General features: G+C 48.6%; 1 protein-coding gene across 1 annotated transcript; it reads right to left on the bottom strand.

Moving 5' to 3' along the window:
• Window positions 1–642: 642 nt before the first annotated feature.
• SELENON (selenoprotein N) lies at window positions 643–23,391 on the bottom strand. The gene is made up of 2 exons (XM_063924328.1): window positions 23,156–23,391; window positions 643–2,402 (listed from the first exon to the last, which is right to left on the bottom strand). Exons 1-2 carry the CDS (start codon window positions 23,223–23,225, stop codon window positions 706–708), a joined length of 1,767 nt encoding a protein of 588 aa, XP_063780398.1. The 5' UTR covers window positions 23,226–23,391; the 3' UTR covers window positions 643–705.
• Between the last annotated feature and the right edge of the window lie 2,701 nt (window positions 23,392–26,092).

The raw sequence follows: 26,092 nt of genomic DNA, 5'->3' as shown, positions 1-26,092 counted from the left end.
GGAACCAGTGATAACGCTGACAACATTGTGTTTTTTTGGTCAGTCTTACTGATATATACAGTAATACCTCCACAATCGATAAAAAAATGTAAAAAAAAATTACAATGTATTGGACATGTGAACCAAACTTTCCAATAGATTAATCTTTGATTTCCATCCCTATTCTGAAGATTTTGGACAAACATGCTACAGGTTTTGAATGCTCAATGGGCCAGCTGCAACATTACAGCATTTGTGGCCGGCTTTAGAGTCTGTTTCCAGCCAGGCATCACTTATAGCAGTGGTTCTCAACATCAATCCTCAAGCTTTCCCAACAGGTCATGTTTTGTCCATGGGAGCAGGTGAGATAATGACTGACCCAGCAACACAGATTAACCCACCTGTGCATGATTAAAAGACATCCACACAACATGACCTGTTGGTGGTAATTGAGGACTGGAGTTTTAAAGTATGGACAATGCACTTAAAACATAGATATTTGCATACCCTCCAACATGACCCGCCCCACTAGGTACAAAATGCTCTGTTTCTGGACTTCCCTCTTAATTTATTATTGCCATCACCTGTGAAGAAACAGCTTTCTTATCATTTAACTAGTTCAACACAGGTGATGGAAATCATAAATTAAGAGGGAAGTCCAGAAACAGAGCATTTTGTACCTAGTGGGGATGGTCATGTTGGAGGGTCTGTATTTGTAATGTACAACTAGGAATTCATTAACGGCTTTGCTTTCTCCAACCCTTCTCTCAGAAATTTTATATACGTGGAACTAGATATATCCTCCAGACCATCAGAAAAGCTAAACACGCTGGAATCCACTTCCTCTGGCTTGACAGAAGTGATATCTAGAAAGTAATTAGCATTAATATGATGGACTACAGTTCCATTCGCGAGACAGATCATCATCTCCACCGGGAAGTTATATTTCTCCAGGTGGAGAGAAGCAAAAGTTGCATATGATTCATTTTCTCTGTTGTTTTGCAGGTCTTCCAGTTCTTTCACCAACGACCAACTGCTGATGAAGCTCTGGTTGAGCAAAGCAAGAACGGGCAAACTCTCCAAGACGGTTTCTCGGAGAGTTCGCCCCGAACCTCAGCAGGACTGATCGTCCAAGGCACCCCACAGTAAGACAGAGTGCACAAGTTTATTTTCAGCAAATGCCCTGTCAAAAGCTTCCGTGAAAGGAAGATATGACACCTTCTTAAATGGGTACATAATGACCTCTAGTTTCTTGGCAGCTTCATCCCAACTTATCTCATCCTGCCAGTTTATATCTTCAAATACAAATTCTACGGGTTCTCCTCCAGTATTTTGGCTATCGATGAGGTCTCCATTCTCATCGTAAATCAAAGAGGGGATGGACGGCCCCAATGATTCCAATTCCATCTGAGGCAGATAGCCAATGTCGACCTCCATATTACTGCTCTCACTTGCTCCATACAACCATTCCATGTCAACATTCAGAGTCCGGTTATTAGGGACATACAGCTTGAAGTATCGCACATGAGAAGCATCTTTTGAGATGACTATATGACCAGTGAACTGACCAGGAGAAAACCAGAAGGGGAAATTGGGAGGTTCGTTAAGCTGGAACTCAGCATGGATCCTGAACACAACATCATAGTAGAAGTCACTGATGGCTCGGATACAGGCCACCGAACCCTGTGCTGCAAACCTGGTTTTTATAAATGGACGAGGATGAAACATTGACAAAAGTTTATGGATAATAATTTCTTTTCCTTTGTAAGGAGGAGGATAATATCTGTTGTTTGGTAAATAGCCGGTGAAGATATTTAACTCACTTGGAATAATCCACCAAGGATCTCCCAGATCAACTTTGTTTCTTGGTGGGAGGAAAGCCTTGAATTGCTTGGCAAAAAACACGGTGTTCGGTGTCACCGGCACAGTCCAGTTTCTCAATCCTGATAATGCACTGTTGGCAATTCCTAAAAACCCATCTTTGCTCTTGGTCATAGTTTCCATGACCAGAGGCTGGAAACGAGCAGCTATTGACAGAGTTTCACCATTGGGATCCAGGTCCTCCACCTCTTCATAGTCGGATGCTGGGGTAATCCCGGTGAGTTTTTCAGCGATAGGCTTAAACTCTTCAGGGCTTATGGACATGTCTTTGTCAACATCCAGAGAAGAGAAAAGAAAGAGACCTTCAGTACCTAGCACCCGCAGAGCTGCCTCCTGACTTTTTACCAGTTCATGATCTCTGTATATCCTTACTCCAATCAGCATGACCAGGAGCAACGCCACAATCATTGCCCTCTTAAGCCATTTATACCAGACCGATGGATGCTTTTCTTTCTTGCTTTTCTCTTTGTCCACAGTTTCCTGGTGGGTGGCATTGTCCAACTCTGTGTCTTTTTTCCTTTTTCGTAGGTCAGTTGTCATATCTAGAATAAACAAGAATTTTTACTCACATTTGTTCACAGAAAATCACTGTAGTGTTTCACAAATGTATTATCTAGCTCAGCAACCGCTATAAAATATTTTAACTAATATTCTGATTTGCAGCCCAACCCTACACCTAATAAGAGTTAATTACCGGTATGTTTTGTGTTTCTGAAAATATTTTATAACAATAATAATCCAGTCTTCCGACACGCAGTATTAACATTCACACAAAAGTGTAGGATACTCTTCTTAAAAATGGCTAGTCCACTCTCGGTAGACCAACTTTCATCCATTTGAGGCCCAACCACCAATTGATGACCAGTGTTTAGCATTAGGCTCGGCCGTAGAGTAGTTTAGTAAACGCAGTTTCTGATTACACTGGCCAAGACTCTTATCCAATTCAATTCCACATTTACTGTACACATTGAACAGTAAGTAGTCTTCCCTACCATCACAGATAACACTCTCATGCTACGAGTGCTGGCAGTGCACAAGAAGATAGGGTTAATACATTTTTCAAGCTGTTCACTATTGAACAACCCAAATGGAAAAACAACAAAAAAAAAGTATCTAAATCAGAATCTGAGACAGACTTTTACACAAGTCTGTTGCTGGTTTTTATCAAATCTGACACCAGCAGTGTAAGCAGTGTGCGGAGTATATAATCCTAGCTCAACTCGACAACTATCTTCTTGCCCTTTGGTGAAATTAAATAACAGCCATTTATAATTTTAAGTCTGTTATTTGGGCTTACAGTATATTTTTTGCTACAGTCTCCATTGAAGCTTTATCCACACAGACATTTTTGGGGAGCTTTTTTGGAGTATTCTTGTGTGTTTGCTAAATAGAATGTTCCAGAGGGTATCCGGTCATACTGCTGACATTCTCAGAATGCCGGCCATTAGGTGTAAACATTAGAAAAGAATAGGGCTGGGCACTAAGAGGAGTGGTAGGGTTAGGCACTGGGTGGGAGTGGTAGGGATAGGCACTAGGAGGAGGGGGGGGAGTGGTAGAGTTAGGCACTAGGAGGAGTGGTAGGGTAAGGCACTAGGGGGAGGGGGGGGAGTGGTAGGGTTAGGCACTAGGAGGAGTGGTAGGGTTAGGCACTGGGTGGGAGTGGTAGGGTTAGGCACTAGGAGGAGGGGGGGAGTGGTAGAGTTAGGCACTAGGAGGAGTGGTAGGGTTAGGCAGTAGGGGGAGGGGGGGAGTGGTAGGGTTAGGCACTAGGAGGAGTGGTAGGGTTAGGCACTGGGTGGGAGTGGTAGGGTTAGGCACTAGGAGGAGGGGGGGAGTGGTAGAGTTAGGCACTAGGAGGAGTGGTAGGGTTAGGCACTAGGGGGAGGGGGGGAGTGGTAGGGTTAGGCACTAGGAGGAGTGGTAGTGTTAGGCACTGGGTGGGAGTGGTAGGGTTAGGCACTAGGAGGAGGTGGGGAGTGGTAGAGTTAGGCACTAGGAGGAGTGGTAGGATTAGGCACTAGGGGGAGGGGGGTGTTGGGGTTAGGCACTAAGGGGAAGAGTGGTAGGGTTAGGCACTAGGAGAAGTGGTAGGGTCAGGCACTGGGGGGGGAGTGGTAGGATTAGGCACTAGGAGGAGTGGTAGGGTTAGGCACTGGGGGGGGGGGGTAGCAGGGTTAGGCACGAGGAGGAGGGGGGTGTTGGAGTTAGGCACTAAGGGGGAGAGTGGTAGGGTTATGCACTAGGGGGAGGGAGTGATAGGGTTAGGCACTAGGGGGTGGTAGGCTCAGGCACTAGGGCGGAGGGTTAGGGTCAGGCACTAGGGCGGAGGGTTAAGGTCAGGCACTAGGGCGGAGGGTTAAGGTCAGGCACTAGGGCGAAGGGTTAGGGTCAGGCACTAAGGCGGAGGGTTAAGGTCAGGCACTAGGGCGGAGGGTTAGGGTCAGGCACTAGGGCGGAGGGTTAGGGTCAGGCACTAAGGCGGAGGGTTAGGGTCAGGCACTAGGGCGGAGGGTTAGGGTCAGGCACTAGGGCGGAGGGTTAGGGTCAGGCACTAGGGCGGAGGGTTAGGGTCAGGCACTAGGGCGGAGGGTTAAGGTCAGGCACTAGGGGGGAGGGTTAAGGTCAGGCACTAGGGGGGAGGGTTAAGGTCAGGCACTATGGGGAGGGTTAAGGTCAGGCACTAGGGTGGCGGGTTAAGGTCAGGCACTAGGGCGGAGGGTTAAGGTCAGGCACTAGGGCGGAGGGTTAAGGTCAGGCACTAGGGCGGAGGGTTAGCGTCAGGCACTAGGGTGGAGGGTTAGCGTCAGTCACTAGGGCGGAGGGTTAAGGTCAGGCACTAGGGCGGAGGATTAGCACCAGGCACTAAGGCGGAGGGTTAGCGCCAGGCACTAGGGCGGAGGGTTAGCGTCAGGCACTAGGGCGGAGGGTTAGGGTCAGGCACTAGGGCGGAGGGTTAGGGTCAGGCACTAGGGCGGAGGGTTAGGGTCAGGCACTAGGGCGGAGGGTCAGGCACTAGGGCGGAGGGTTAGGGTCAGGCACTAGGGCGGAGGGTTAAGGTCAGGCACTAGGGGGGAGGGTTAAGGTCAGGCACTAGGGGGGAGGGTTAAGGTCAGGCACTATGGGGAGGGTTAAGGTCAGGCACTAGGGTGGCAGGTTAAGGTCAGGCACTAGGGCGGAGGGTTAAGGTCAGGCACTAGGGCGGAGGGTTAGCGTCAGGCACTAGGGCGGAGGGTTAGCGTCAGGCACTAGGGCGGAGGGTTAAGGTCAGGCACTAGGGCGGAGGATTAGCACCAGGCACTAAGGCGGAGGGTTAGCGCCAGGCACTAGGGCGGAGGGTTAGGGTCAGGCACTAGGGCGGAGGGTTAGGGTCAGGCACTAGGGCGGAGGGTTAGGGTCAGGCACTAGGGCGGAGGGTTAGGGTCAGGCACTAGGGCGGAGGGTTAGGGTCAGGCACTAGGGCGGAGGGTTAGGGTCTGGCACTAGGGCGGAGGGTTAGGGTCTGGCACTAGGGCGGAGGGTTAGGGTCTGGCACTAGGGCGGAGGGTTAGGGTCAGGCACTAGGGCGGAGGGTTAGGGTCAGGCACTAGGGTAAGGGTTAGGGAATAGGGTTAATTGGAAAATACTCACTGATGCCGTTCATCAGCCATCTGTGTCAGTACTCCTCATCACATGACCAGAAGACAACTCTGGACATTCTGCTGCCACCGGGATCAGGTAAATGACCGCTGGGCCACCAGGGACATTAGGGGGACATTTATTTATTTATTAACAGTTTCTTATATAGCGCAGCATAATCCTTTGCGCTTTACAATTAGAACAACAGTAATAGAACAAAACTGGGCAAAAACAGACAGACATAGTGGTAGGAGGACCCTGCTCGCAAGCTTACAATCTATGGGATTGTCATCCATGTAGACATGATGAATGTCAATATGGTCACTGTCTGCATACTAAGTATGTTGACGTGCTGCATGTCACCCTTCCAGAGTAGTCCAAATAGGTGTCTAACCAATACATACATTTTTTCCCTATAAAAACACCTTGCATGAGCATATGAGCACGGGAAATCACTTCTGTATGCTATTACTCTGAAAAAAATAATGAGGCAGCGCCTAAACTCCACACTCAAATGTGCAAAACCAATAGCTATAAAAGCTCCAACACGCACCAGTGCTAGCCTTCTATAAAGCATACCTCCCAACTGTCCCGATATTCGCAGGACAGTCCCGTTTTTTGGGGACTGTCCCGCTGTCCCACCCGTGGGCCGCAGTGTCCCGCGGTGGGGGCAGTTGGGAGGCTCTGCCTCTCGCTGCCCTGCTTAGAAGAGCAGCGGTGAATAGACGCTGTGCGCATGCGCACAGCGTCTATTCACTGGAGGGAGAGGGAGCATGCCAGCGGCTCACAGAGCGCTTGGCATGCCCCCCTCAGTGCCGAAAACGGGGCGTGGCTCGCGACCGCGGGTCCTCCGTGAAGCCACACCTCCTTTTCTTAGGCCACACCCCCTTTCATGAGCGAGCACGGCTTCGCCGCACGTGTGTCCCACTTTCGAAGAATTAAAAGTTGGGAGGTATAATATAGACTAAAGGTTAATTATATCAATAACTAACATTCAGTATAAACAGATATATGCCTAAAACTAGATAGAAAACCTCATGCAGCTATCTGGATACAAGTGATGTATTCCCAGTGCTGTAACTAGGGATTTTGATGCACTGTGCCAAAAGAGAATTAGTGCTAACCCCCCTCCCCCACCCCCCCATACGTATTTAACTACTGAGTGGGCGCTATTGCACTGCGCAGTTTGCAAATGTTTTTGGTTTTATGGTTTAAGAAAGCAGGTCTGTGGACATAACATATGTTTAGGGGTGTGGCCAGTCCACAGAGGGGGGGTGGCCTGCCACCTCATTGGTTTGACTAACCATTTATAGAGTGCAATGTCTGGACCCCTTCATAAATATATACAGTAAATTCACCTGCTGCGTGCATGATAATGTACCAGATTAATAACAGCAATGCACTGTAGAAATACACCATAGTACAGTATAAGGTAACATATGTATCATGTATCATTCAGGTGCACAGTCTGGAACCTGATCCTTAGAGCAGGAGGTGGGCCCACCGGTGGTTTCCCCTGTACCCCTGTGGGCCAGTCCAAGCCTGACAGGGGATATTTACTGTTCAGTAACAGTGACCTCTGGAGCCGTCACTGAATACCATCTATTCTTCCCATAACTGTCTGATAAGAATCTTTCTCCAGTAATCCCAGCGTTCCCCTGTGCTAATGCATCAACCTCTGCACAATAAATAGATTTCATCCCTCACATAACAGTTTGTATTGTAGGTCAATAATTTACTGGAATACTCACCGAGGGCCTGACTGTAAGTCACACTTGGTTTTGCCTTGTAAAATGATTGCAGCTATAAAAATAGTCCCATACCACCGGCAACCTATTACATTTACCCCCATGTATTGGACCCTCTAATAGGGTGACAATGTATAATTTGAGTGCACTGTCTGGAACCATTAGAGGAAGGGGTGCAGCCCGCAGGTGGTGGGGGCCCACCAGGACTATCCCCCCGCTGTGCCCCCTGTGAGTATCCAGACAGGATCAAGGCAATCAAAATACCAACACCAGAATCCTGACCCCCACTTGGAATGCTGACACCAGAATCCCGAATAGGGACAAATCCCAACAGCTGGAATCCCGAACGAGCGTGTGCCAGGCCGCACAACAGGTAATCCGCACGGGGGGCGGGTTAGGTTTAGGCTGCAGGGGGTGGCGGTGGGTTCACGTTTAGGCTGTCAGGAAGGGGTGGTGGGGGGGGGTTTAAGCACTGCCCCGGGAAGGTTAGGCTGTGGGAGGGGGAGAGGTTTAGGGAGCCATTAGAGGAAGGTATGTATACTTACCTTGCCCCTGTCGGGATTATCAGTAGCGGAATGCCACAGTCGGTATTCTGACTGGCGTCATTTCAATCCCAATCGCCCCTGCGGACCAGTCCGGCACTGGCTCCACCTGCATTTGGGCTCACTTCCAACTCAATCAGACCACAAGTACTTATGAATATGCTACAAACAGGCTGACAATCTATATTCGGTGCCAGGTGAATACAGTCTTCTCATCCAGGGGAATATGCCAAGCCGCACCTTTCCTGCACTATCCCGACATTGCTTTATTTGGGAATTGTAAATGAGAACGTTATTTGCCCGTCACCTCCCCAACATATTCCCACCCTGCCTCTCCTCTTGTTTCTCATCGCTCTGTCGCCTGTTTCTTGTTCCCTTGTTTGTGTGAATGTGTTATTTACTGCAGAAGAGGTCGCTGCTTTATAAATAAATAACAATCCTAGTAATCTCGCAATGCAATTAAGAAAAAACCACATGCATCATACTTGTCATCTTGTACATAATTAATTAAGTCGGGTTTGGAGAATTCTCAAGCCTATAAAAATCAAATTAAGTGCAACTCTAGCCTACGGACATTAACCTCAGTCAATGCCGGTAACTTATTCAAGAACATAACATGCAGCAAGCATACAGCAGGTGCGGAATGTTTAGGTATCGGCACTGTATTCAGGTGTGGCATGTTAGGTCGTCACTTCTCACGTCAACATCTAAACGGACGACATGTCAAAACTTACCTGGTATCAGCAGAAGCTACACCCCCAGTGTCATTTTGCGGTCATGTGAGCAGCAATTCTGGCGCAGATTGGCGAATCAGCGGCATTCCAATAAATATTTTCCCCATAAACCTAATCCAACCCCCTAAACCCCCCAATGCAGCCTAATACTATACTCCGCCAACAACCAGACCACCTGGTGGCGCCAAACCGTAACTGTTTGCATTCTGAGAATGTTGACATTTAAGATGTTGATATTGTGAACGTGTTGACATTCTGAAGATGTGCCTGTTCACATTCCTGTGTTGACATCATGAATGTAACAATCTGAGCATATCAACATGGTGCTTGCAGACATGTTGATCCATGTCGACATTCTAGTGTCAACATTGTGATATTGAATGGTTATTGTCGACCATGTGACCGGACACACTGTATTCAGTTCATCCATCTTCCACCTACGTCCTCCCAGATCACAAATCCTTACAGCCCTGTACACAATGACATACAGTACAGTATGTCACACTGCTGTCCCCTTACAGTACTGTACACAGTGATACACAGTATCAGCCACACTGCTGTCCCCTTACAGTACTGTACACAGTGATACACAGCATCAGCCACACTGCTGCCCCCTTACAGTACTGTACACAGTGATACACATTATCAGCCACACTGCTGCCCCCTTACAGTACTATACACAGTATCAGCCAAGCTGCTGCCCCTTTACAGTACTATACACAGTGATACACAGTATCAGCCACGCTGCTGCCCCATTACAGTACTGTACACAGTGATACACAGTATCAGCCACACTGCTGCACCCTTACAGTACTGTACACAGTATCACCCACGCTGCTGCCCCATTACAGTACTGTACACAGTGATACACAGCATCAGCCACACTGCTGCACCCTTACAGTACTGTACACAGTGATACACAGTATCAGCCACACTCCTGTCCCTTTCAAGTACTGTAAACAGTGATACACAGTATCAGCTACACTGCTGCCCCCTTACAGTACTGTAAACAGTGATACACAGTATCAGCTACATTGCTGCACCCTTACAGTACTGTACACAGTGATACACAGCATCAGCCACACTGCTGCTCCCTTACAGTACTGTACACAGTGATACACATTATCAGCCACACTGCTGTCCCCTTACAGCACTGTACACAGTGATACACAGTATCAGCCACACTCCTGTCCCTTTAAAGTACTGTAAACAGTGAAACACAGTATCAGCCACACTGCTGCCCCCTTACAGTACTGTACACAGTGATACACAGTATCAGCCACACTGCTGTCCCCTTACAGTACTGTACACAGTGATACACAGCATCAGCCACACTGCTGCCCCCTTACAGTACTGTAAACAGTGATACACAGTATCAGCTACACTGCTGCCCCCTTACAGTACTGTACACAGTGATACACAGCATCAGCCACACTGCTGCCCCCTTACAGTACTGTAAACAGTGATACACAGTTTCAGCCACACTGCTGCCCCCTTACAGTACTGTACACAGTATAAGCCACACTGCTGCCCTCTTACAGCACTGTACACAGTATCAGCCACACTACTGCCCCCTTACAGTACTGTACACAGTGATACACAGTATCAGCCACACTGCTGCACCCTTACAGTACTGTACACAGCATCAGCCACACTGCTGCCCCCTTACAGTACTGTACACAGTGATACACATTATAAGCCACACTGCTGCCCCCTTACAGTACTGTACACAGTATCAGCCACACTGCTGCCCAATTACAGTACTGTACACAGTGATACACAGTATCAGCCACACTGCTGCACCCTTACAGTACTGTACACTGCATCAGCCACACTGCTGCCCCCTTACAGTACTGTACACAGTGATACACAGTATCAGCCACTCTGCTGCCCCTTTAAAGTACTGTACACAGTGATGCACAGTATCAGCCACACTGCTGCCCAATTACAGTACTGTACACAGTGATACACAGTATCAGCCACTCTGCTGCCCCTTTAAAGTACTGTACACAGTGATGCACAGTATCAGCCACGCTGCTGCCCCCTTACAGTACTGTACACAGTATAAGCCACACTGCTGCCCCCTTACAGTACTGTATACAGTGATACATATTATCAGCCACACTGCTGCCCCCTTACAGCACTGTACACAGTGATACACAGTATCAGCCACACTCCTGTCCCTTTAAAGTACTGTAAACAGTGATACACAGTATCAGCTACACTGCTGCCCCCATACAGTACTGTAAACAGTGATACACAGTATCAGCTACACTGCTGCCCCCTTACAGTACTGTACACAGTGATACACAGTATCAGCCACACTGCTGCCCCCTTACAGTACTGTACACAGTGATACACATTATCAGCCATACTGCTGCCCCCTTACAGCACTGTACACAGTGATACACAGTATCAGCCACACTGCTGCCCCCTTACAGTACTGTACACAGTGATACACAGTATCAGCTACACTGCTACCCCCTTACAGTACTGTACACAGTGATACACAGCATCAGCCACACTGCTGCCCCCTTACAGTACTGTACACAGTGATACACAGTGATACACAGCATCAGCCACACTGCTGCCCACTTACAGTACTGTACACAGTGATACACAGTATCAGCCACACTGCTGCCCACTTACAGTACTGTAAACAGTGATACACATTATCATCTACGCTGCTGCCCCCTTACAGTACTGTACACAGTATCAGGCACGTCGCTGCCCCCTTACAGTACTGTACACAGTAATACACAGTATAAGCCACGCTGCTGCCCCCTTACAGTACTGTACACAGTGATACACAGTATCAGCCACACTGCTGCCCCCTTACAGTACTGTACACTTTGATACACAGCATCAGCCACACTGCTTCCCCTTTACAGTACTGTACACAGTGATACACAGCATCAGCCACACTGCTTCCCCCTTACAGTACTGTACACAGTGATACACAGTATCAGTCACACTGCTGCCCCTTACAGTACTGTACACAGCCACACTGCTGCTCCCTTACAGTACTGTACACAGTGATACACATTATCAGCCACACTGCTGCCCCCTTACAGTACTGTACACAGTGATACACAGTATCAGCCACACTGCTGCCCCCTTACAGTACTGTACACTTTGATACACAGCATCAGCCACACTGCTGCCCCCTTACAGTACTGTACACAGTGATACACAGCATCAGTCACACTGCTTCCCCCTTACAGTACTGTACACAGTGATACACATCATCAGTCACACTGCTGCCCCCTTACAGTACTGTACACAGTGATACACAGTATCAGTCACACTGCTGCCCCCTTACAGTACTGTACACAGTGATACACAGTATCAGCCACACTGCTGTCCCCTTACAGTACTGTACACAGTGATACACAGCATCAGCCACACTGCTGCCCCCTTACAGTACTGTAAACAGTGATACACAGTATCAGCTACACTGCTGCCCCCTTACAGTACTGTACACAGTGATACACAGCATCAGCCACACTGCTGCCCCCTTACAGTACTGTAAACAGTGATACACAGTTTCAGCCACACTGCTGCCCCCTTACAGTACTGTACACAGTATAAGCCACACTGCTGCCCTCTTACAGCACTGTACACAGTATCAGCCACACTACTGCCCCCTTACAGTACTGTACACAGTGATACACAGTATCAGCCACACTGCTGCACCCTTACAGTACTGTACACAGCATCAGCCACACTGCTGCCCCCTTACAGTACTGTACACAGTGATACACATTATAAGCCACACTGCTGCCCCCTTACAGTACTGTACACAGTATCAGCCACACTGCTGCCCAATTACAGTACTGTACACAGTGATACACAGTATCAGCCACACTGCTGCACCCTTACAGTACTGTACACTGCATCAGCCACACTGCTGCCCCCTTACAGTACTGTACACAGTGATACACAGTATCAGCCACTCTGCTGCCCCTTTAAAGTACTGTACACAGTGATGCACAGTATCAGCCACACTGCTGCCCAATTACAGTACTGTACACAGTGATACACAGTATCAGCCACTCTGCTGCCCCTTTAAAGTACTGTACACAGTGATGCACAGTATCAGCCACGCTGCTGCCCCCTTACAGTACTGTACACAGTATAAGCCACACTGCTGCCCCCTTACAGTACTGTATACAGTGATACATATTATCAGCCACACTGCTGCCCCCTTACAGCACTGTACACAGTGATACACAGTATCAGCCACACTCCTGTCCCTTTAAAGTACTGTAAACAGTGATACACAGTATCAGCTACACTGCTGCCCCCATACAGTACTGTAAACAGTGATACACAGTATCAGCTACACTGCTGCCCCCTTACAGTACTGTACACAGTGATACACAGTATCAGCCACACTGCTGCCCCCTTACAGTACTGTACACAGTGATACACATTATCAGCCATACTGCTGCCCCCTTACAGCACTGTACACAGTGATACACAGTATCAGCCACACTGCTGCCCCCTTACAGTACTGTACACAGTGATACACAGTATTAGCTACACTGCTACCCCCTTACAGTACTGTACACAGTGATACACAGCATCAGCCACACTGCTGCCCCCTTACAGTACTGTACACAGTGATACACAGTGATACACAGCATCAGCCACACTGCTGCCCACTTACAGTACTGTACACAGTGATACACAGTATCAGCCACACTGCTGCCCACTTACAGTACTATAAACAGTGATACACATTATCATCTACGCTGCTGCCCCCTTACAGTACTGTACACAGTATCAGGCACGTCGCTGCCCCCTTACAGTACTGTACACAGTAATACACAGTATAAGCCACACTGCTGCCCCCTTACAGTACTGTACACAGTGATACACAGTATCAGCCACACTGCTGCCCCCTTACAGTACTGTACACTTTGATACACAGCATCAGCCACATTGCTTCCCCTTTACAGTACTGTACACAGTGATACACAGCATCAGCCACACTGCTTCCCCCTTACAGTACTGTACACAGTGATACACAGTATCAGTCACACTGCTGCCCCTTACAGTACTGTACACAGCCACACTGCTGCTCCCTTACAGTACTGTACACAGTGATACACATTATCAGCCACACTGCTGCCCCCTTACAGTACTGTACACAGTGATACACAGTATCAGCCACACTGCTGCCCCCTTACAGTACTGTACACTTTGATACACAGCATCAGCCACACTGCTGCCCCCTTACAGTACTGTACACAGTGATACACAGCATCAGTCACACTGCTTCCCCCTTACAGTACTGTACACAGTGATACACATCATCAGTCACACTGCTGCCCCCTTACAGTACTGTACACAGTGATACACAGTATCAGTCACACTGCTGCCCCCTTACAGTACTGTACACAGTGATACACAGTATCAGCCACACTGCTGTCCCCTTACAGTACTGTACACAGTGATACACAGCATCAGCCACACTGCTGCCCCCTTACAGTACTGTAAACAGTGATACACAGTATCAGCTACACTGCTGCCCCCTTACAGTACTGTACACAGTGATACACAGCATCAGCCACACTGCTGCCCCCTTACAGTACTGTAAACAGTGATACACAGTTTCAGCCACACTGCTGCCCCCTTACAGTACTGTACACAGTATAAGCCACACTGCTGCCCTCTTACAGCACTGTACACAGTATCAGCCACACTACTGCCCCCTTACAGTACTGTACACAGTGATACACAGTATCAGCCACACTGCTGCACCCTTACAGTACTGTACACAGCATCAGCCACACTGCTGCCCCCTTACAGTACTGTACACAGTGATACACATTATAAGCCACACTGCTGCCCCTTACAGTACTGTACACAGTATCAGCCACACTGCTGCCCAATTACAGTACTGTACACAGTGATACACAGTATCAGCCACACTGCTGCACCCTTACAGTACTGTACACTGCATCAGCCACACTGCTGCCCCCTTACAGTACTGTACACAGTGATACACAGTATCAGCCACTCTGCTGCCCCTTTAAAGTACTGTACACAGTGATGCACAGTATCAGCCACACTGCTGCCCAATTACAGTACTGTACACAGTGATACACAGTATCAGCCACTCTGCTGCCCCTTTAAAGTACTGTACACAGTGATGCACAGTATCAGCCACGCTGCTGCCCCCTTACAGTACTGTACACAGTATAAGCCACACTGCTGCCCCCTTACAGTACTGTATACAGTGATACATATTATCAGCCACACTGCTGCCCCCTTACAGCACTGTACACAGTGATACACAGTATCAGCCACACTCCTGTCCCTTTAAAGTACTGTAAACAGTGATACACAGTATCAGCTACACTGCTGCCCCCATACAGTACTGTAAACAGTGATACACAGTATCAGCTACACTGCTGCCCCCTTACAGTACTGTACACAGTGATACACAGTATCAGCCACACTGCTGCCCCCTTACAGTACTGTACACAGTGATACACATTATCAGCCATACTGCTGCCCCCTTACAGCACTGTACACAGTGATACACAGTATCAGCCACACTGCTGCCCCCTTACAGTACTGTACACAGTGATACACAGTATCAGCTACACTGCTACCCCCTTACAGTACTGTACACAGTGATACACAGCATCAGCCACACTGCTGCCCCCTTACAGTACTGTACACAGTGATACACATTATCAGCCACACTGCTGCCCCCTTACAGTACTGTACACAGTGATACACAGTATCAGCCACACTGCTGCCCCCTTACAGTACTGTACACAGTGATACACAGTATCAGCTACACTGCTACCCCCTTACAGTACTGTACACAGTGATACACAGCATCAGCCACACTGCTGCCCCCTTACAGTACTGTACACAGTGATACACATTATCAGCCACACTGCTGCCCCCTTACAGTACTGTACACAGTGATACACATTATCAGCCACACTGCTGCCCCCTTACAGTACTGTACACAGTGATACACAGTATCAGCCACACTGCTGTCCCCTTACAGTACTGTACACAGTGATACACAGCATCAGCCACACTGCTGCCCCCTTACAGTACTGTAAACAGTGATACACAGTATCAGCTACACTGCTGCCCCCTTACAGTACTGTACACAGTGATACACAGCATCAGCCACACTGCTGCCCCCTTACAGTACTGTAAACAGTGATACACAGTTTCAGCCACACTGCTGCCCCCTTACAGTACTGTACACAGTATAAGCCACACTGCTGCCCTCTTACAGCACTGTACACAGTATCAGCCACACTACTGCCCCCTTACAGTACTGTACACAGTGATACACAGTATCAGCCACACTGCTGCACCCTTACAGTACTGTACACAGCATCAGCCACACTGCTGCCCCCTTACAGTACTGTACACAGTGATACACATTATAAGCCACACTGCTGCCCCCTTACAGTACTGTACACAGTATCAGCCACACTGCTGCCCAATTACAGTACTGTACACAGTGATACACAGTATCAGCCACACTGCTGCACCCTTACAGTACTGTACACTGCATCAGCCACACTGCTGCCCCCTTACAGTACTGTACACAGTGATACACAGTATCAGCCACTCTGCTGCCCCTTTAAAGTACTGTACACAGTGATGCACAGTATCAGCCACACTGCTGCCCAATTACAGTACTGTACACAGTGATACACAGTATCAGCCACTCTGCTGCCCCTTTAAAGTACTGTACACAGTGATGCACAGTATCAGCCACGCTGCTGCCCCCTTACAGTACTGTACACAGTATAAGCCACACTGCTGCCCCCTTACAGTACTGTATACAGTGATACATATTATCAGCCACACTGCTGCCCCCTTACAGCACTGTACACAGTGATACACAGTATCAGCCACACTCCTGTCCCTTTAAAGTACTGTAAACAGTGATACACAGTATCAGCTACACTGCTGCCCCCATACAGTACTGTAAACAGTGATACACAGTATCAGCTACACTGCTGCCCCCTTACAGTACTGTACACAGTGATACACAGTATCAGCCACACTGCTGCCCCCTTACAGTACTGTACACAGTGATACACATTATCAGCCATACTGCTGCCCCCTTACAGCACTGTACACAGTGATACACAGTATCAGCCACACTGCTGCCCCCTTACAGTACTGTACACAGTGATACACAGTATCAGCTACACTGCTACCCCCTTACAGTACTGTACACAGTGATACACAGCATCAGCCACACTGCTGCCCCCTTACAGTACTGTACACAGTGATACACAGTGATACACAGCATCAGCCACACTGCTGCCCACTTACAGTACTGTACACAGTGATACACAGTATCAGCCACACTGCTGCCCACTTACAGTACTGTAAACAGTGATACACATTATCATCTACGCTGCTGCCCCCTTACAGTACTGTACACAGTATCAGGCACGTCGCTGCCCCCTTACAGTACTGTACACAGTAATACACAGTATAAGCCACGCTGCTGCCCCCTTACAGTACTGTACACAGTGATACACAGTATCAGCCACACTGCTGCCCCCTTACAGTACTGTACACTTTGATACACAGCATCAGCCACACTGCTTCCCCTTTACAGTACTGTACACAGTGATACACAGCATCAGCCACACTGCTTCCCCCTTACAGTACTGTACACAGTGATACACAGTATCAGTCACACTGCTGCCCCTTACAGTACTGTACACAGCCACACTGCTGCTCCCTTACAGTACTGTACACAGTGATACACATTATCAGCCACACTGCTGCCCCCTTACAGTACTGTACACAGTGATACACAGTATCAGCCACACTGCTGCCCCCTTACAGTACTGTACACTTTGATACACAGCATCAGCCACACTGCTGCCCCCTTACAGTACTGTACACAGTGATACACAGCATCAGTCACACTGCTTCCCCCTTACAGTACTGTACACAGTGATACACATCATCAGTCACACTGCTGCCCCCTTACAGTACTGTACACAGTGATACACAGTATCAGTCACACTGCTGCCCCCTTACAGTACTGTACACAGTGATACACAGTATCAGCCACACTGCTGTCCCCTTACAGTACTGTACACAGTGATACACAGCATCAGCCACACTGCTGCCCCCTTACAGTACTGTAAACAGTGATACACAGTATCAGCTACACTGCTGCCCCCTTACAGTACTGTACACAGTGATACACAGCATCAGCCACACTGCTGCCCCCTTACAGTACTGTAAACAGTGATACACAGTTTCAGCCACACTGCTGCCCCCTTACAGTACTGTACACAGTATAAGCCACACTGCTGCCCTCTTACAGCACTGTACACAGTATCAGCCACACTACTGCCCCCTTACAGTACTGTACACAGTGATACACAGTATCAGCCACACTGCTGCACCCTTACAGTACTGTACACAGCATCAGCCACACTGCTGCCCCCTTACAGTACTGTACACAGTGATACACATTATAAGCCACACTGCTGCCCCCTTACAGTACTGTACACAGTATCAGCCACACTGCTGCCCAATTACAGTACTGTACACAGTGATACACAGTATCAGCCACACTGCTGCACCCTTACAGTACTGTACACTGCATCAGCCACACTGCTGCCCCCTTACAGTACTGTACACAGTGATACACAGTATCAGCCACTCTGCTGCCCCTTTAAAGTACTGTACACAGTGATGCACAGTATCAGCCACACTGCTGCCCAATTACAGTACTGTACACAGTGATACACAGTATCAGCCACTCTGCTGCCCCTTTAAAGTACTGTACACAGTGATGCACAGTATCAGCCACGCTGCTGCCCCCTTACAGTACTGTACACAGTATAAGCCACACTGCTGCCCCCTTACAGTACTGTATACAGTGATACATATTATCAGCCACACTGCTGCCCCCTTACAGCACTGTACACAGTGATACACAGTATCAGCCACACTCCTGTCCCTTTAAAGTACTGTAAACAGTGATACACAGTATCAGCTACACTGCTGCCCCCATACAGTACTGTAAACAGTGATACACAGTATCAGCTACACTGCTGCCCCCTTACAGTACTGTACACAGTGATACACAGTATCAGCCACACTGCTGCCCCCTTACAGTACTGTACACAGTGATACACATTATCAGCCATACTGCTGCCCCCTTACAGCACTGTACACAGTGATACACAGTATCAGCCACACTGCTGCCCCCTTACAGTACTGTACACAGTGATACACAGTATTAGCTACACTGCTACCCCCTTACAGTACTGTACACAGTGATACACAGCATCAGCCACACTGCTGCCCCCTTACAGTACTGTACACAGTGATACACAGTGATACACAGCATCAGCCACACTGCTGCCCACTTACAGTACTGTACACAGTGATACACAGTATCAGCCACACTGCTGCCCACTTACAGTACTATAAACAGTGATACACATTATCATCTACGCTGCTGCCCCCTTACAGTACTGTACACAGTATCAGGCACGTCGCTGCCCCCTTACAGTACTGTACACAGTAATACACAGTATAAGCCACACTGCTGCCCCCTTACAGTACTGTACACAGTGATACACAGTATCAGCCACACTGCTGCCCCCTTACAGTACTGTACACTTTGATACACAGCATCAGCCACATTGCTTCCCCTTTACAGTACTGTACACAGTGATACACAGCATCAGCCACACTGCTTCCCCCTTACAGTACTGTACACAGTGATACACAGTATCAGTCACACTGCTGCCCCTTACAGTACTGTACACAGCCACACTGCTGCTCCCTTACAGTACTGTACACAGTGATACACATTATCAGCCACACTGCTGCCCCCTTACAGTACTGTACACAGTGATACACAGTATCAGCCACACTGCTGCCCCCTTACAGTACTGTACACTTTGATACACAGCATCAGCCACACTGCTGCCCCCTTACAGTACTGTACACAGTGATACACAGCATCAGTCACACTGCTTCCCCCTTACAGTACTGTACACAGTGATACACATCATCAGTCACACTGCTGCCCCCTTACAGTACTGTACACAGTGATACACAGTATCAGTCACACTGCTGCCCCCTTACAGTACTGTACACAGTGATACACAGTATCAGCCACACTGCTGTCCCCTTACAGTACTGTACACAGTGATACACAGCATCAGCCACACTGCTGCCCCCTTACAGTACTGTAAACAGTGATACACAGTATCAGCTACACTGCTGCCCCCTTACAGTACTGTACACAGTGATACACAGCATCAGCCACACTGCTGCCCCCTTACAGTACTGTAAACAGTGATACACAGTTTCAGCCACACTGCTGCCCCCTTACAGTACTGTACACAGTATAAGCCACACTGCTGCCCTCTTACAGCACTGTACACAGTATCAGCCACACTACTGCCCCCTTACAGTACTGTACACAGTGATACACAGTATCAGCCACACTGCTGCACCCTTACAGTACTGTACACAGCATCAGCCACACTGCTGCCCCCTTACAGTACTGTACACAGTGATACACATTATAAGCCACACTGCTGCCCCTTACAGTACTGTACACAGTATCAGCCACACTGCTGCCCAATTACAGTACTGTACACAGTGATACACAGTATCAGCCACACTGCTGCACCCTTACAGTACTGTACACTGCATCAGCCACACTGCTGCCCCCTTACAGTACTGTACACAGTGATACACAGTATCAGCCACTCTGCTGCCCCTTTAAAGTACTGTACACAGTGATGCACAGTATCAGCCACACTGCTGCCCAATTACAGTACTGTACACAGTGATACACAGTATCAGCCACTCTGCTGCCCCTTTAAAGTACTGTACACAGTGATGCACAGTATCAGCCACACTGCTGCCCAATTACAGTACTGTACACAGTGATACACAGTATCAGCCACTCTGCTGCCCCTTTAAAGTACTGTACACAGTGATGCACAGTATCAGCCACGCTGCTGCCCCCTTACAGTACTGTACACAGTATAAGCCACACTGCTGCCCCCTTACAGTACTGTATACAGTGATACATATTATCAGCCACACTGCTGCCCCCTTACAGCACTGTACACAGTGATACACAGTATCAGCCACACTCCTGTCCCTTTAAAGTACTGTAAACAGTGATACACAGTATCAGCTACACTGCTGCCCCCATACAGTACTGTAAACAGTGATACACAGTATCAGCTACACTGCTGCCCCCTTACAGTACTGTACACAGTGATACACAGTATCAGCCACACTGCTGCCCCCTTACAGTACTGTACACAGTGATACACATTATCAGCCATACTGCTGCCCCCTTACAGCACTGTACACAGTGATACACAGTATCAGCCACACTGCTGCCCCCTTACAGTACTGTACACAGTGATACACAGTATCAGCTACACTGCTACCCCCTTACAGTACTGTACACAGTGATACACAGCATCAGCCACACTGCTGCCCCCTTACAGTACTGTACACAGTGATACACAGTGATACACAGCATCAGCCACACTGCTGCCCACTTACAGTACTGTACACAGTGATACACAGTATCAGCCACACTGCTGCCCCCTTACAGTACTGTACACAGTATCAGGCACGTCGCTGCCCCCTTACAGTACTGTACACAGTAATACACAGCATCAGCCACACTGCTGCCCCCTTACAGTACTGTACACAGTGATACACATTATCAGCCACACTGCTGTCCCCTTACAGTACTGTACACAGTGATACACATTATCAGCCACACTCCTGCCCCCTTACAGTACTGTACACAGTGATACACATTATCAGCCACACTGCTGCCCCCTTACAGTACTGTACACAGTGATACACATTATCAGCCACACTGCTGCCCCCTTACAGTACTGTACACAGTGATACACAGTATCAGCCACACTGCTGCCCCCTTACAGTACTGTACACAGTGATACACAGTATCAGCCACACTGCTGCCCCCTTACAGTACTATACACAGTGATACACAGTATCAGCTACACTGCTGCCCCCTTACAGTACTGTACACAGTGATACACAGTATCAGCCACACTGCTGCCCCCTTACAGTACTGTACACAGTGATACACATTATCAGCCACACTGCTGTCCCCTTACAGTACTGTACACAGTGATACACAGCATCAGCCACACTGCTGCCCCCTTACAGTACTGTACACAGTGATACACAGCATCAGCCACACTGCTTCCCCTTTACAGTACTGTACACAGTGATACACAGCATCAGCCACACTGCTGCCCCCTTACAGTACTGTACACAGTGATACACAGTATCAGCTACACTGCTGCCCCCTTACAGTACTGTACACAGTGATACACATCATCAGTCACACTGCTGCCCCCTTACAGTACTGTACACAGTGATACACATTATCAGCCATACTGCTGCCCCCTTACAGTACTGTACACAGTGATACACATCATCAGTCACACTGCTGCCCCTTACAGTACTGTACACAGTGATACACATTATCAGCCACACTGCTGCCCCCTTACAGTACTGTACACAGTGATACACAGTATCAGCTACACTGCTGCCCCCTTACAGTACTATACACAGTGATACACATCATCAGCCACACTGCTGCCCCCTTACAGTACTGTACACAGTGATACACATTATCAGTCACACTGCTGCCCCCTTACAGTACTGTACACAGTGATACACAGTATCAGTCACACTGCTGCCCCCTTACAGTACTGTACACAGTGATACACAGTATCAGTCACACTGCTGCCCCCTTACAGTACTGTACACAGTGATACACAGCATCAGCCACACTGCTGCCCCCTTACAGTACTGTACACAGTGATACACAGTATCAGTCACACTGCTGCCCCCTTACAGTACTGTACACAGTGATACACAGCATCAGCCACACTGCTGCCCCCTTACAGTACTGTACACAGTGATACACAGCATCAGCCACACTGCTGCTCCCTTACAGTACTGTACACAGTAATACACAGCATCAGCCACACTGCTGCCCCCTTACAGTACTGTACACAGTGATACACATCATCAGCCACACTGCTGCCCCCTTACAGTACTGTACACAGTGATACACAGTATCAGTCACACTGCTGCCCCCTTACAGTACTGTACACAGTGATACACAGTATCAGTCACACTGCTGCCCCCTTACAGTACTGTACACAGTGATACACAGTATCAGTCACACTGCTGCCCCCTTACAGTACTGTACACAGTGATACACAGCATCAGCCACACTGCTGCCCCCTTACAGTACTGTACACAGTGATACACAGTATCAGTCACACTGCTGCCCCCTTACAGTACTGTACACAGTGATACACAGCATCAGCCACACTGCTGCCCCCTTACAGTACTGTACACAGTGATACACAGTATCAGTCACACTGCTGCCCCCTTACAGCACTGTACACAGTAATACACAGTATCAGCTACACTGCTGCCCCCTTACAGTACTGTACACAGTGATACACAGTATCAGCCACACTGCTTACGCACACATCCAGGGTGGCAGCAGAGCCCCCTGATACAATGAGACACAATGTAACAAGCTGGTGACACTCAGAGGACACACAGAAGGGCTGCTTACCTCCCACTCCTCCAGCCAGACTGAGAGCTCTGCTGCCTGAACACAGGCCCTCACCATCTGCCAGAGCCATGGGAGGGTAACTGTCCAGAGAATCCTCCCCTCCTTGAGACCCAGCTCTATATAGAGAAATCTCTACAAGGGAACTGTCTGTTATCACCTCATCAATTCCGCCAGGGAAAGAGATTCATGTAAATAGTAAAGATATAAAGTAGTGACCACCCCTCTCCGGAGTGCAGTGGTACGGTCAGGGGGGAGCTGTCTGCCTGCCTTGTATAGTCAGCTCTGCTGGATTAACCCATGCGTTACGCTGAGCAGGAGACAGGAAACGGTCATTCTGGGGGTCAGAAGCTGCAGATGTTGTGTTAACTCTTTCAGTCTGGCCACCCACGAAAAGTCAGCAGCTATTTCAATTATGTTGTGTAATTGACAACTGTCCCTATATTAAAATGCACAAATGTATTAAGCCTTAAAAAGTGATAAAGTGGAGAGTGATAAAGAGAGATAAAGTACTAACAAATCAGATACTGTCATTTTTCAAACACGTCCTGTTATATGGCAGTTAGGAGCTGATTGGCTGATACTTTATCACTCTCCACCATGGCCGGACTGGCCATCTGGTACTTCTGGCACATGCCAGATGGGCAGGTGGACCGAATCAGTCGCTCAGAGAGCTAGGAAGGCCGCGCGCAGCGCAGCCTCCAGCTCTCTGGTTCCATGGTCTCCATGGAAATGGGGGCGTGCTGCCAGTCCACGCCCCCGGACTCAGGGCACGTCCCCCCCCCCCCCAGCAACCGTCGCCATGGTAATGGGGGCGTGCCACAAGTCCACGCCCCCATGACTCGTGGCACGCCCCCATACATCATACGGCGCGCCCCCTGTGACGTGTGCGCGCACGTTCACAAATGCCAAGGCCGAATCAAGGCCCTAGTCCGTCGCTGTTCTCCATCTTATCACTTTTTAAGGCTTAATACATTTGGGCCATTGTTCGCTAATAACAATTAGAGTAAGCAACCCATGATGGGGACTGTACTGACCGCTTCATGGAAAAGAGTCGGTGGCTTGGGTGCGATAGGCTCAGCCAGTTCACTTTAGCACTTTAGTATCTTTAGAAACTGTATTGTTGTCATCTTGCAGAATTGAAAAGCAGATGTAAAAAGTTAGGAAGTTAATTTATTCCTTTACTAAAACTAAATAAAATCCTTGGCCTTGTAAAGGAGCACTACATGGAAAACATTTCCGTTTAACTGTAAATTCTCTGAAGTATGGGCCTAATTCAGGAAGGATAGCAAATCGCGGGACAAGGCCGCCCAGCATGCTGACCGACGCCTTCCCCCGTTCACCAGCAGAAATTGCGACTGCTTCACAATTTCTGCTTGTTAGCAGAAACTGTAGACTCCTCCCGCCGGCGCAGCTGCAGGAGTCCCTCCGCTATGTTCGCGTTCGCGGCGGCTGCCGTGATCACGCCCCCGTTTGCGCCACACTGCCCCAGCAACGCTCCGTCTCCCCCTGGAAACAGAGCGTTGCTCGCACACACACATACACCTGTGACCGCTTCTGTATCATTCACAGGCAGAGGTGATCGCAACCCCCCCGCAGAAAACGCTTGCATTTTTTTCTCAAACATTAGGCCCTATATGTATTATTTATTAATGTTTTATTTATAAGGTGTAACCACAGCCCCCAGAGGGAGGGGGTCTGGTACCACTTTCATGGTTCCAGGAGAATGGGTTTGTTGGATCGACCCTATTTAGGTCAACACTTATTAGGTCGACCACTATTGGTCGACAGGCACTAGGTCGACACCTGGAAAAGGTCGACATTGAAAAAAGGGTTTGGTTTTTTTTTTAGTATCGTTTTTTTTTCCAGAAAGAGCCGGGAACTCCAACTAGTGCACCGTGTCCCCTTGCATGGCGAGCGAACTTCGGGCAAGGTGCCTCGCTGGTTACTATTCCCCATCGTAGTCCATGTGGATCGTAAAGTATGAAAATTTTAAAAAAATGAAAACAATGTACATGCCTCCAGAGCTCTCCCCAGTGTAGTCCTAACAGCTGCAGAGAGGAGCAGCCGCCAGGTATATGTACATGCCTCCAGAGCTGCCCCCAGTGTAGTCTCAGCAGCTGCAGAGAGGAGCAGCCTCTGGGTAACTGTACATGGTGCTCACACTACTCCCAGTGTAGTCCTGGCAGCTGCAGAGAGGAGCAGCCACCGGGTAAATGTACATACCTCCAGAGCTCTCCCCAGTGTAGACCTGACAGCTGCAGAGAGGAGCAGCCGCCGGGTAAATGTACATACCTCCAGAGCTCTCCCCAGTGTAGACCTAACAGCTGCAGAGAGGAACAGCCAGCGGGTAAATGTACATGGCGTCCGCACTGCCCACATATAGTCCTAGCAGCTGCAGAGAGAAGCATCCACTGGGTAAATGTAATTACCTCCATAGTTGCCCCCGTGTAGTCCTTGCACCTGCAGAAAGGAGCAGACTGCCGGGTAATTCTGCATACCAGCAGCGCAGCCCCCAGTGTGGTCCCGTCAGAGGCGGATTGGCCATAGGGTTTACAGGGAAGATTCCCGGTGGGCCAACGCACCTGTGGGGCCTGTTTTGTTTGAGGACATGTGGTCATTTTTATAGACATAATGAATAAGATGCAAAATAATTAGCATATATGAAAATTAATTTGCCACTTGTGATTGCAGATGATCTAGTGTATGCTCTGTCTGCCTGCTTGGCTGACATATATAAGTGAATAGTGATTGGGATACGGTTGGTGAAATAAGCAAGAAAATATATCTTTCTAAAGAATGATATAGTTTCCTAAATTCTGAAGGTGTATCATATAATGTGCTCAGAATATTTAATTTTATTTATTTTTAACTTCCCCCTTGATGCTGGACATGCCCACTATCTGGAAAGTCTTGGGGGGAGGGTTCTGCTGCCATGGC

This window comes from Pseudophryne corroboree, chromosome 5 (genome assembly GCF_028390025.1).
Source record: "Pseudophryne corroboree isolate aPseCor3 chromosome 5, aPseCor3.hap2, whole genome shotgun sequence".
Classification (NCBI taxonomy): Eukaryota; Metazoa; Chordata; class Amphibia; order Anura; family Myobatrachidae; genus Pseudophryne; species Pseudophryne corroboree.
The sequence above is the reverse complement of the archived record's forward strand: the minus strand, read 5'-3'. Positions and strand labels throughout refer to the sequence as shown.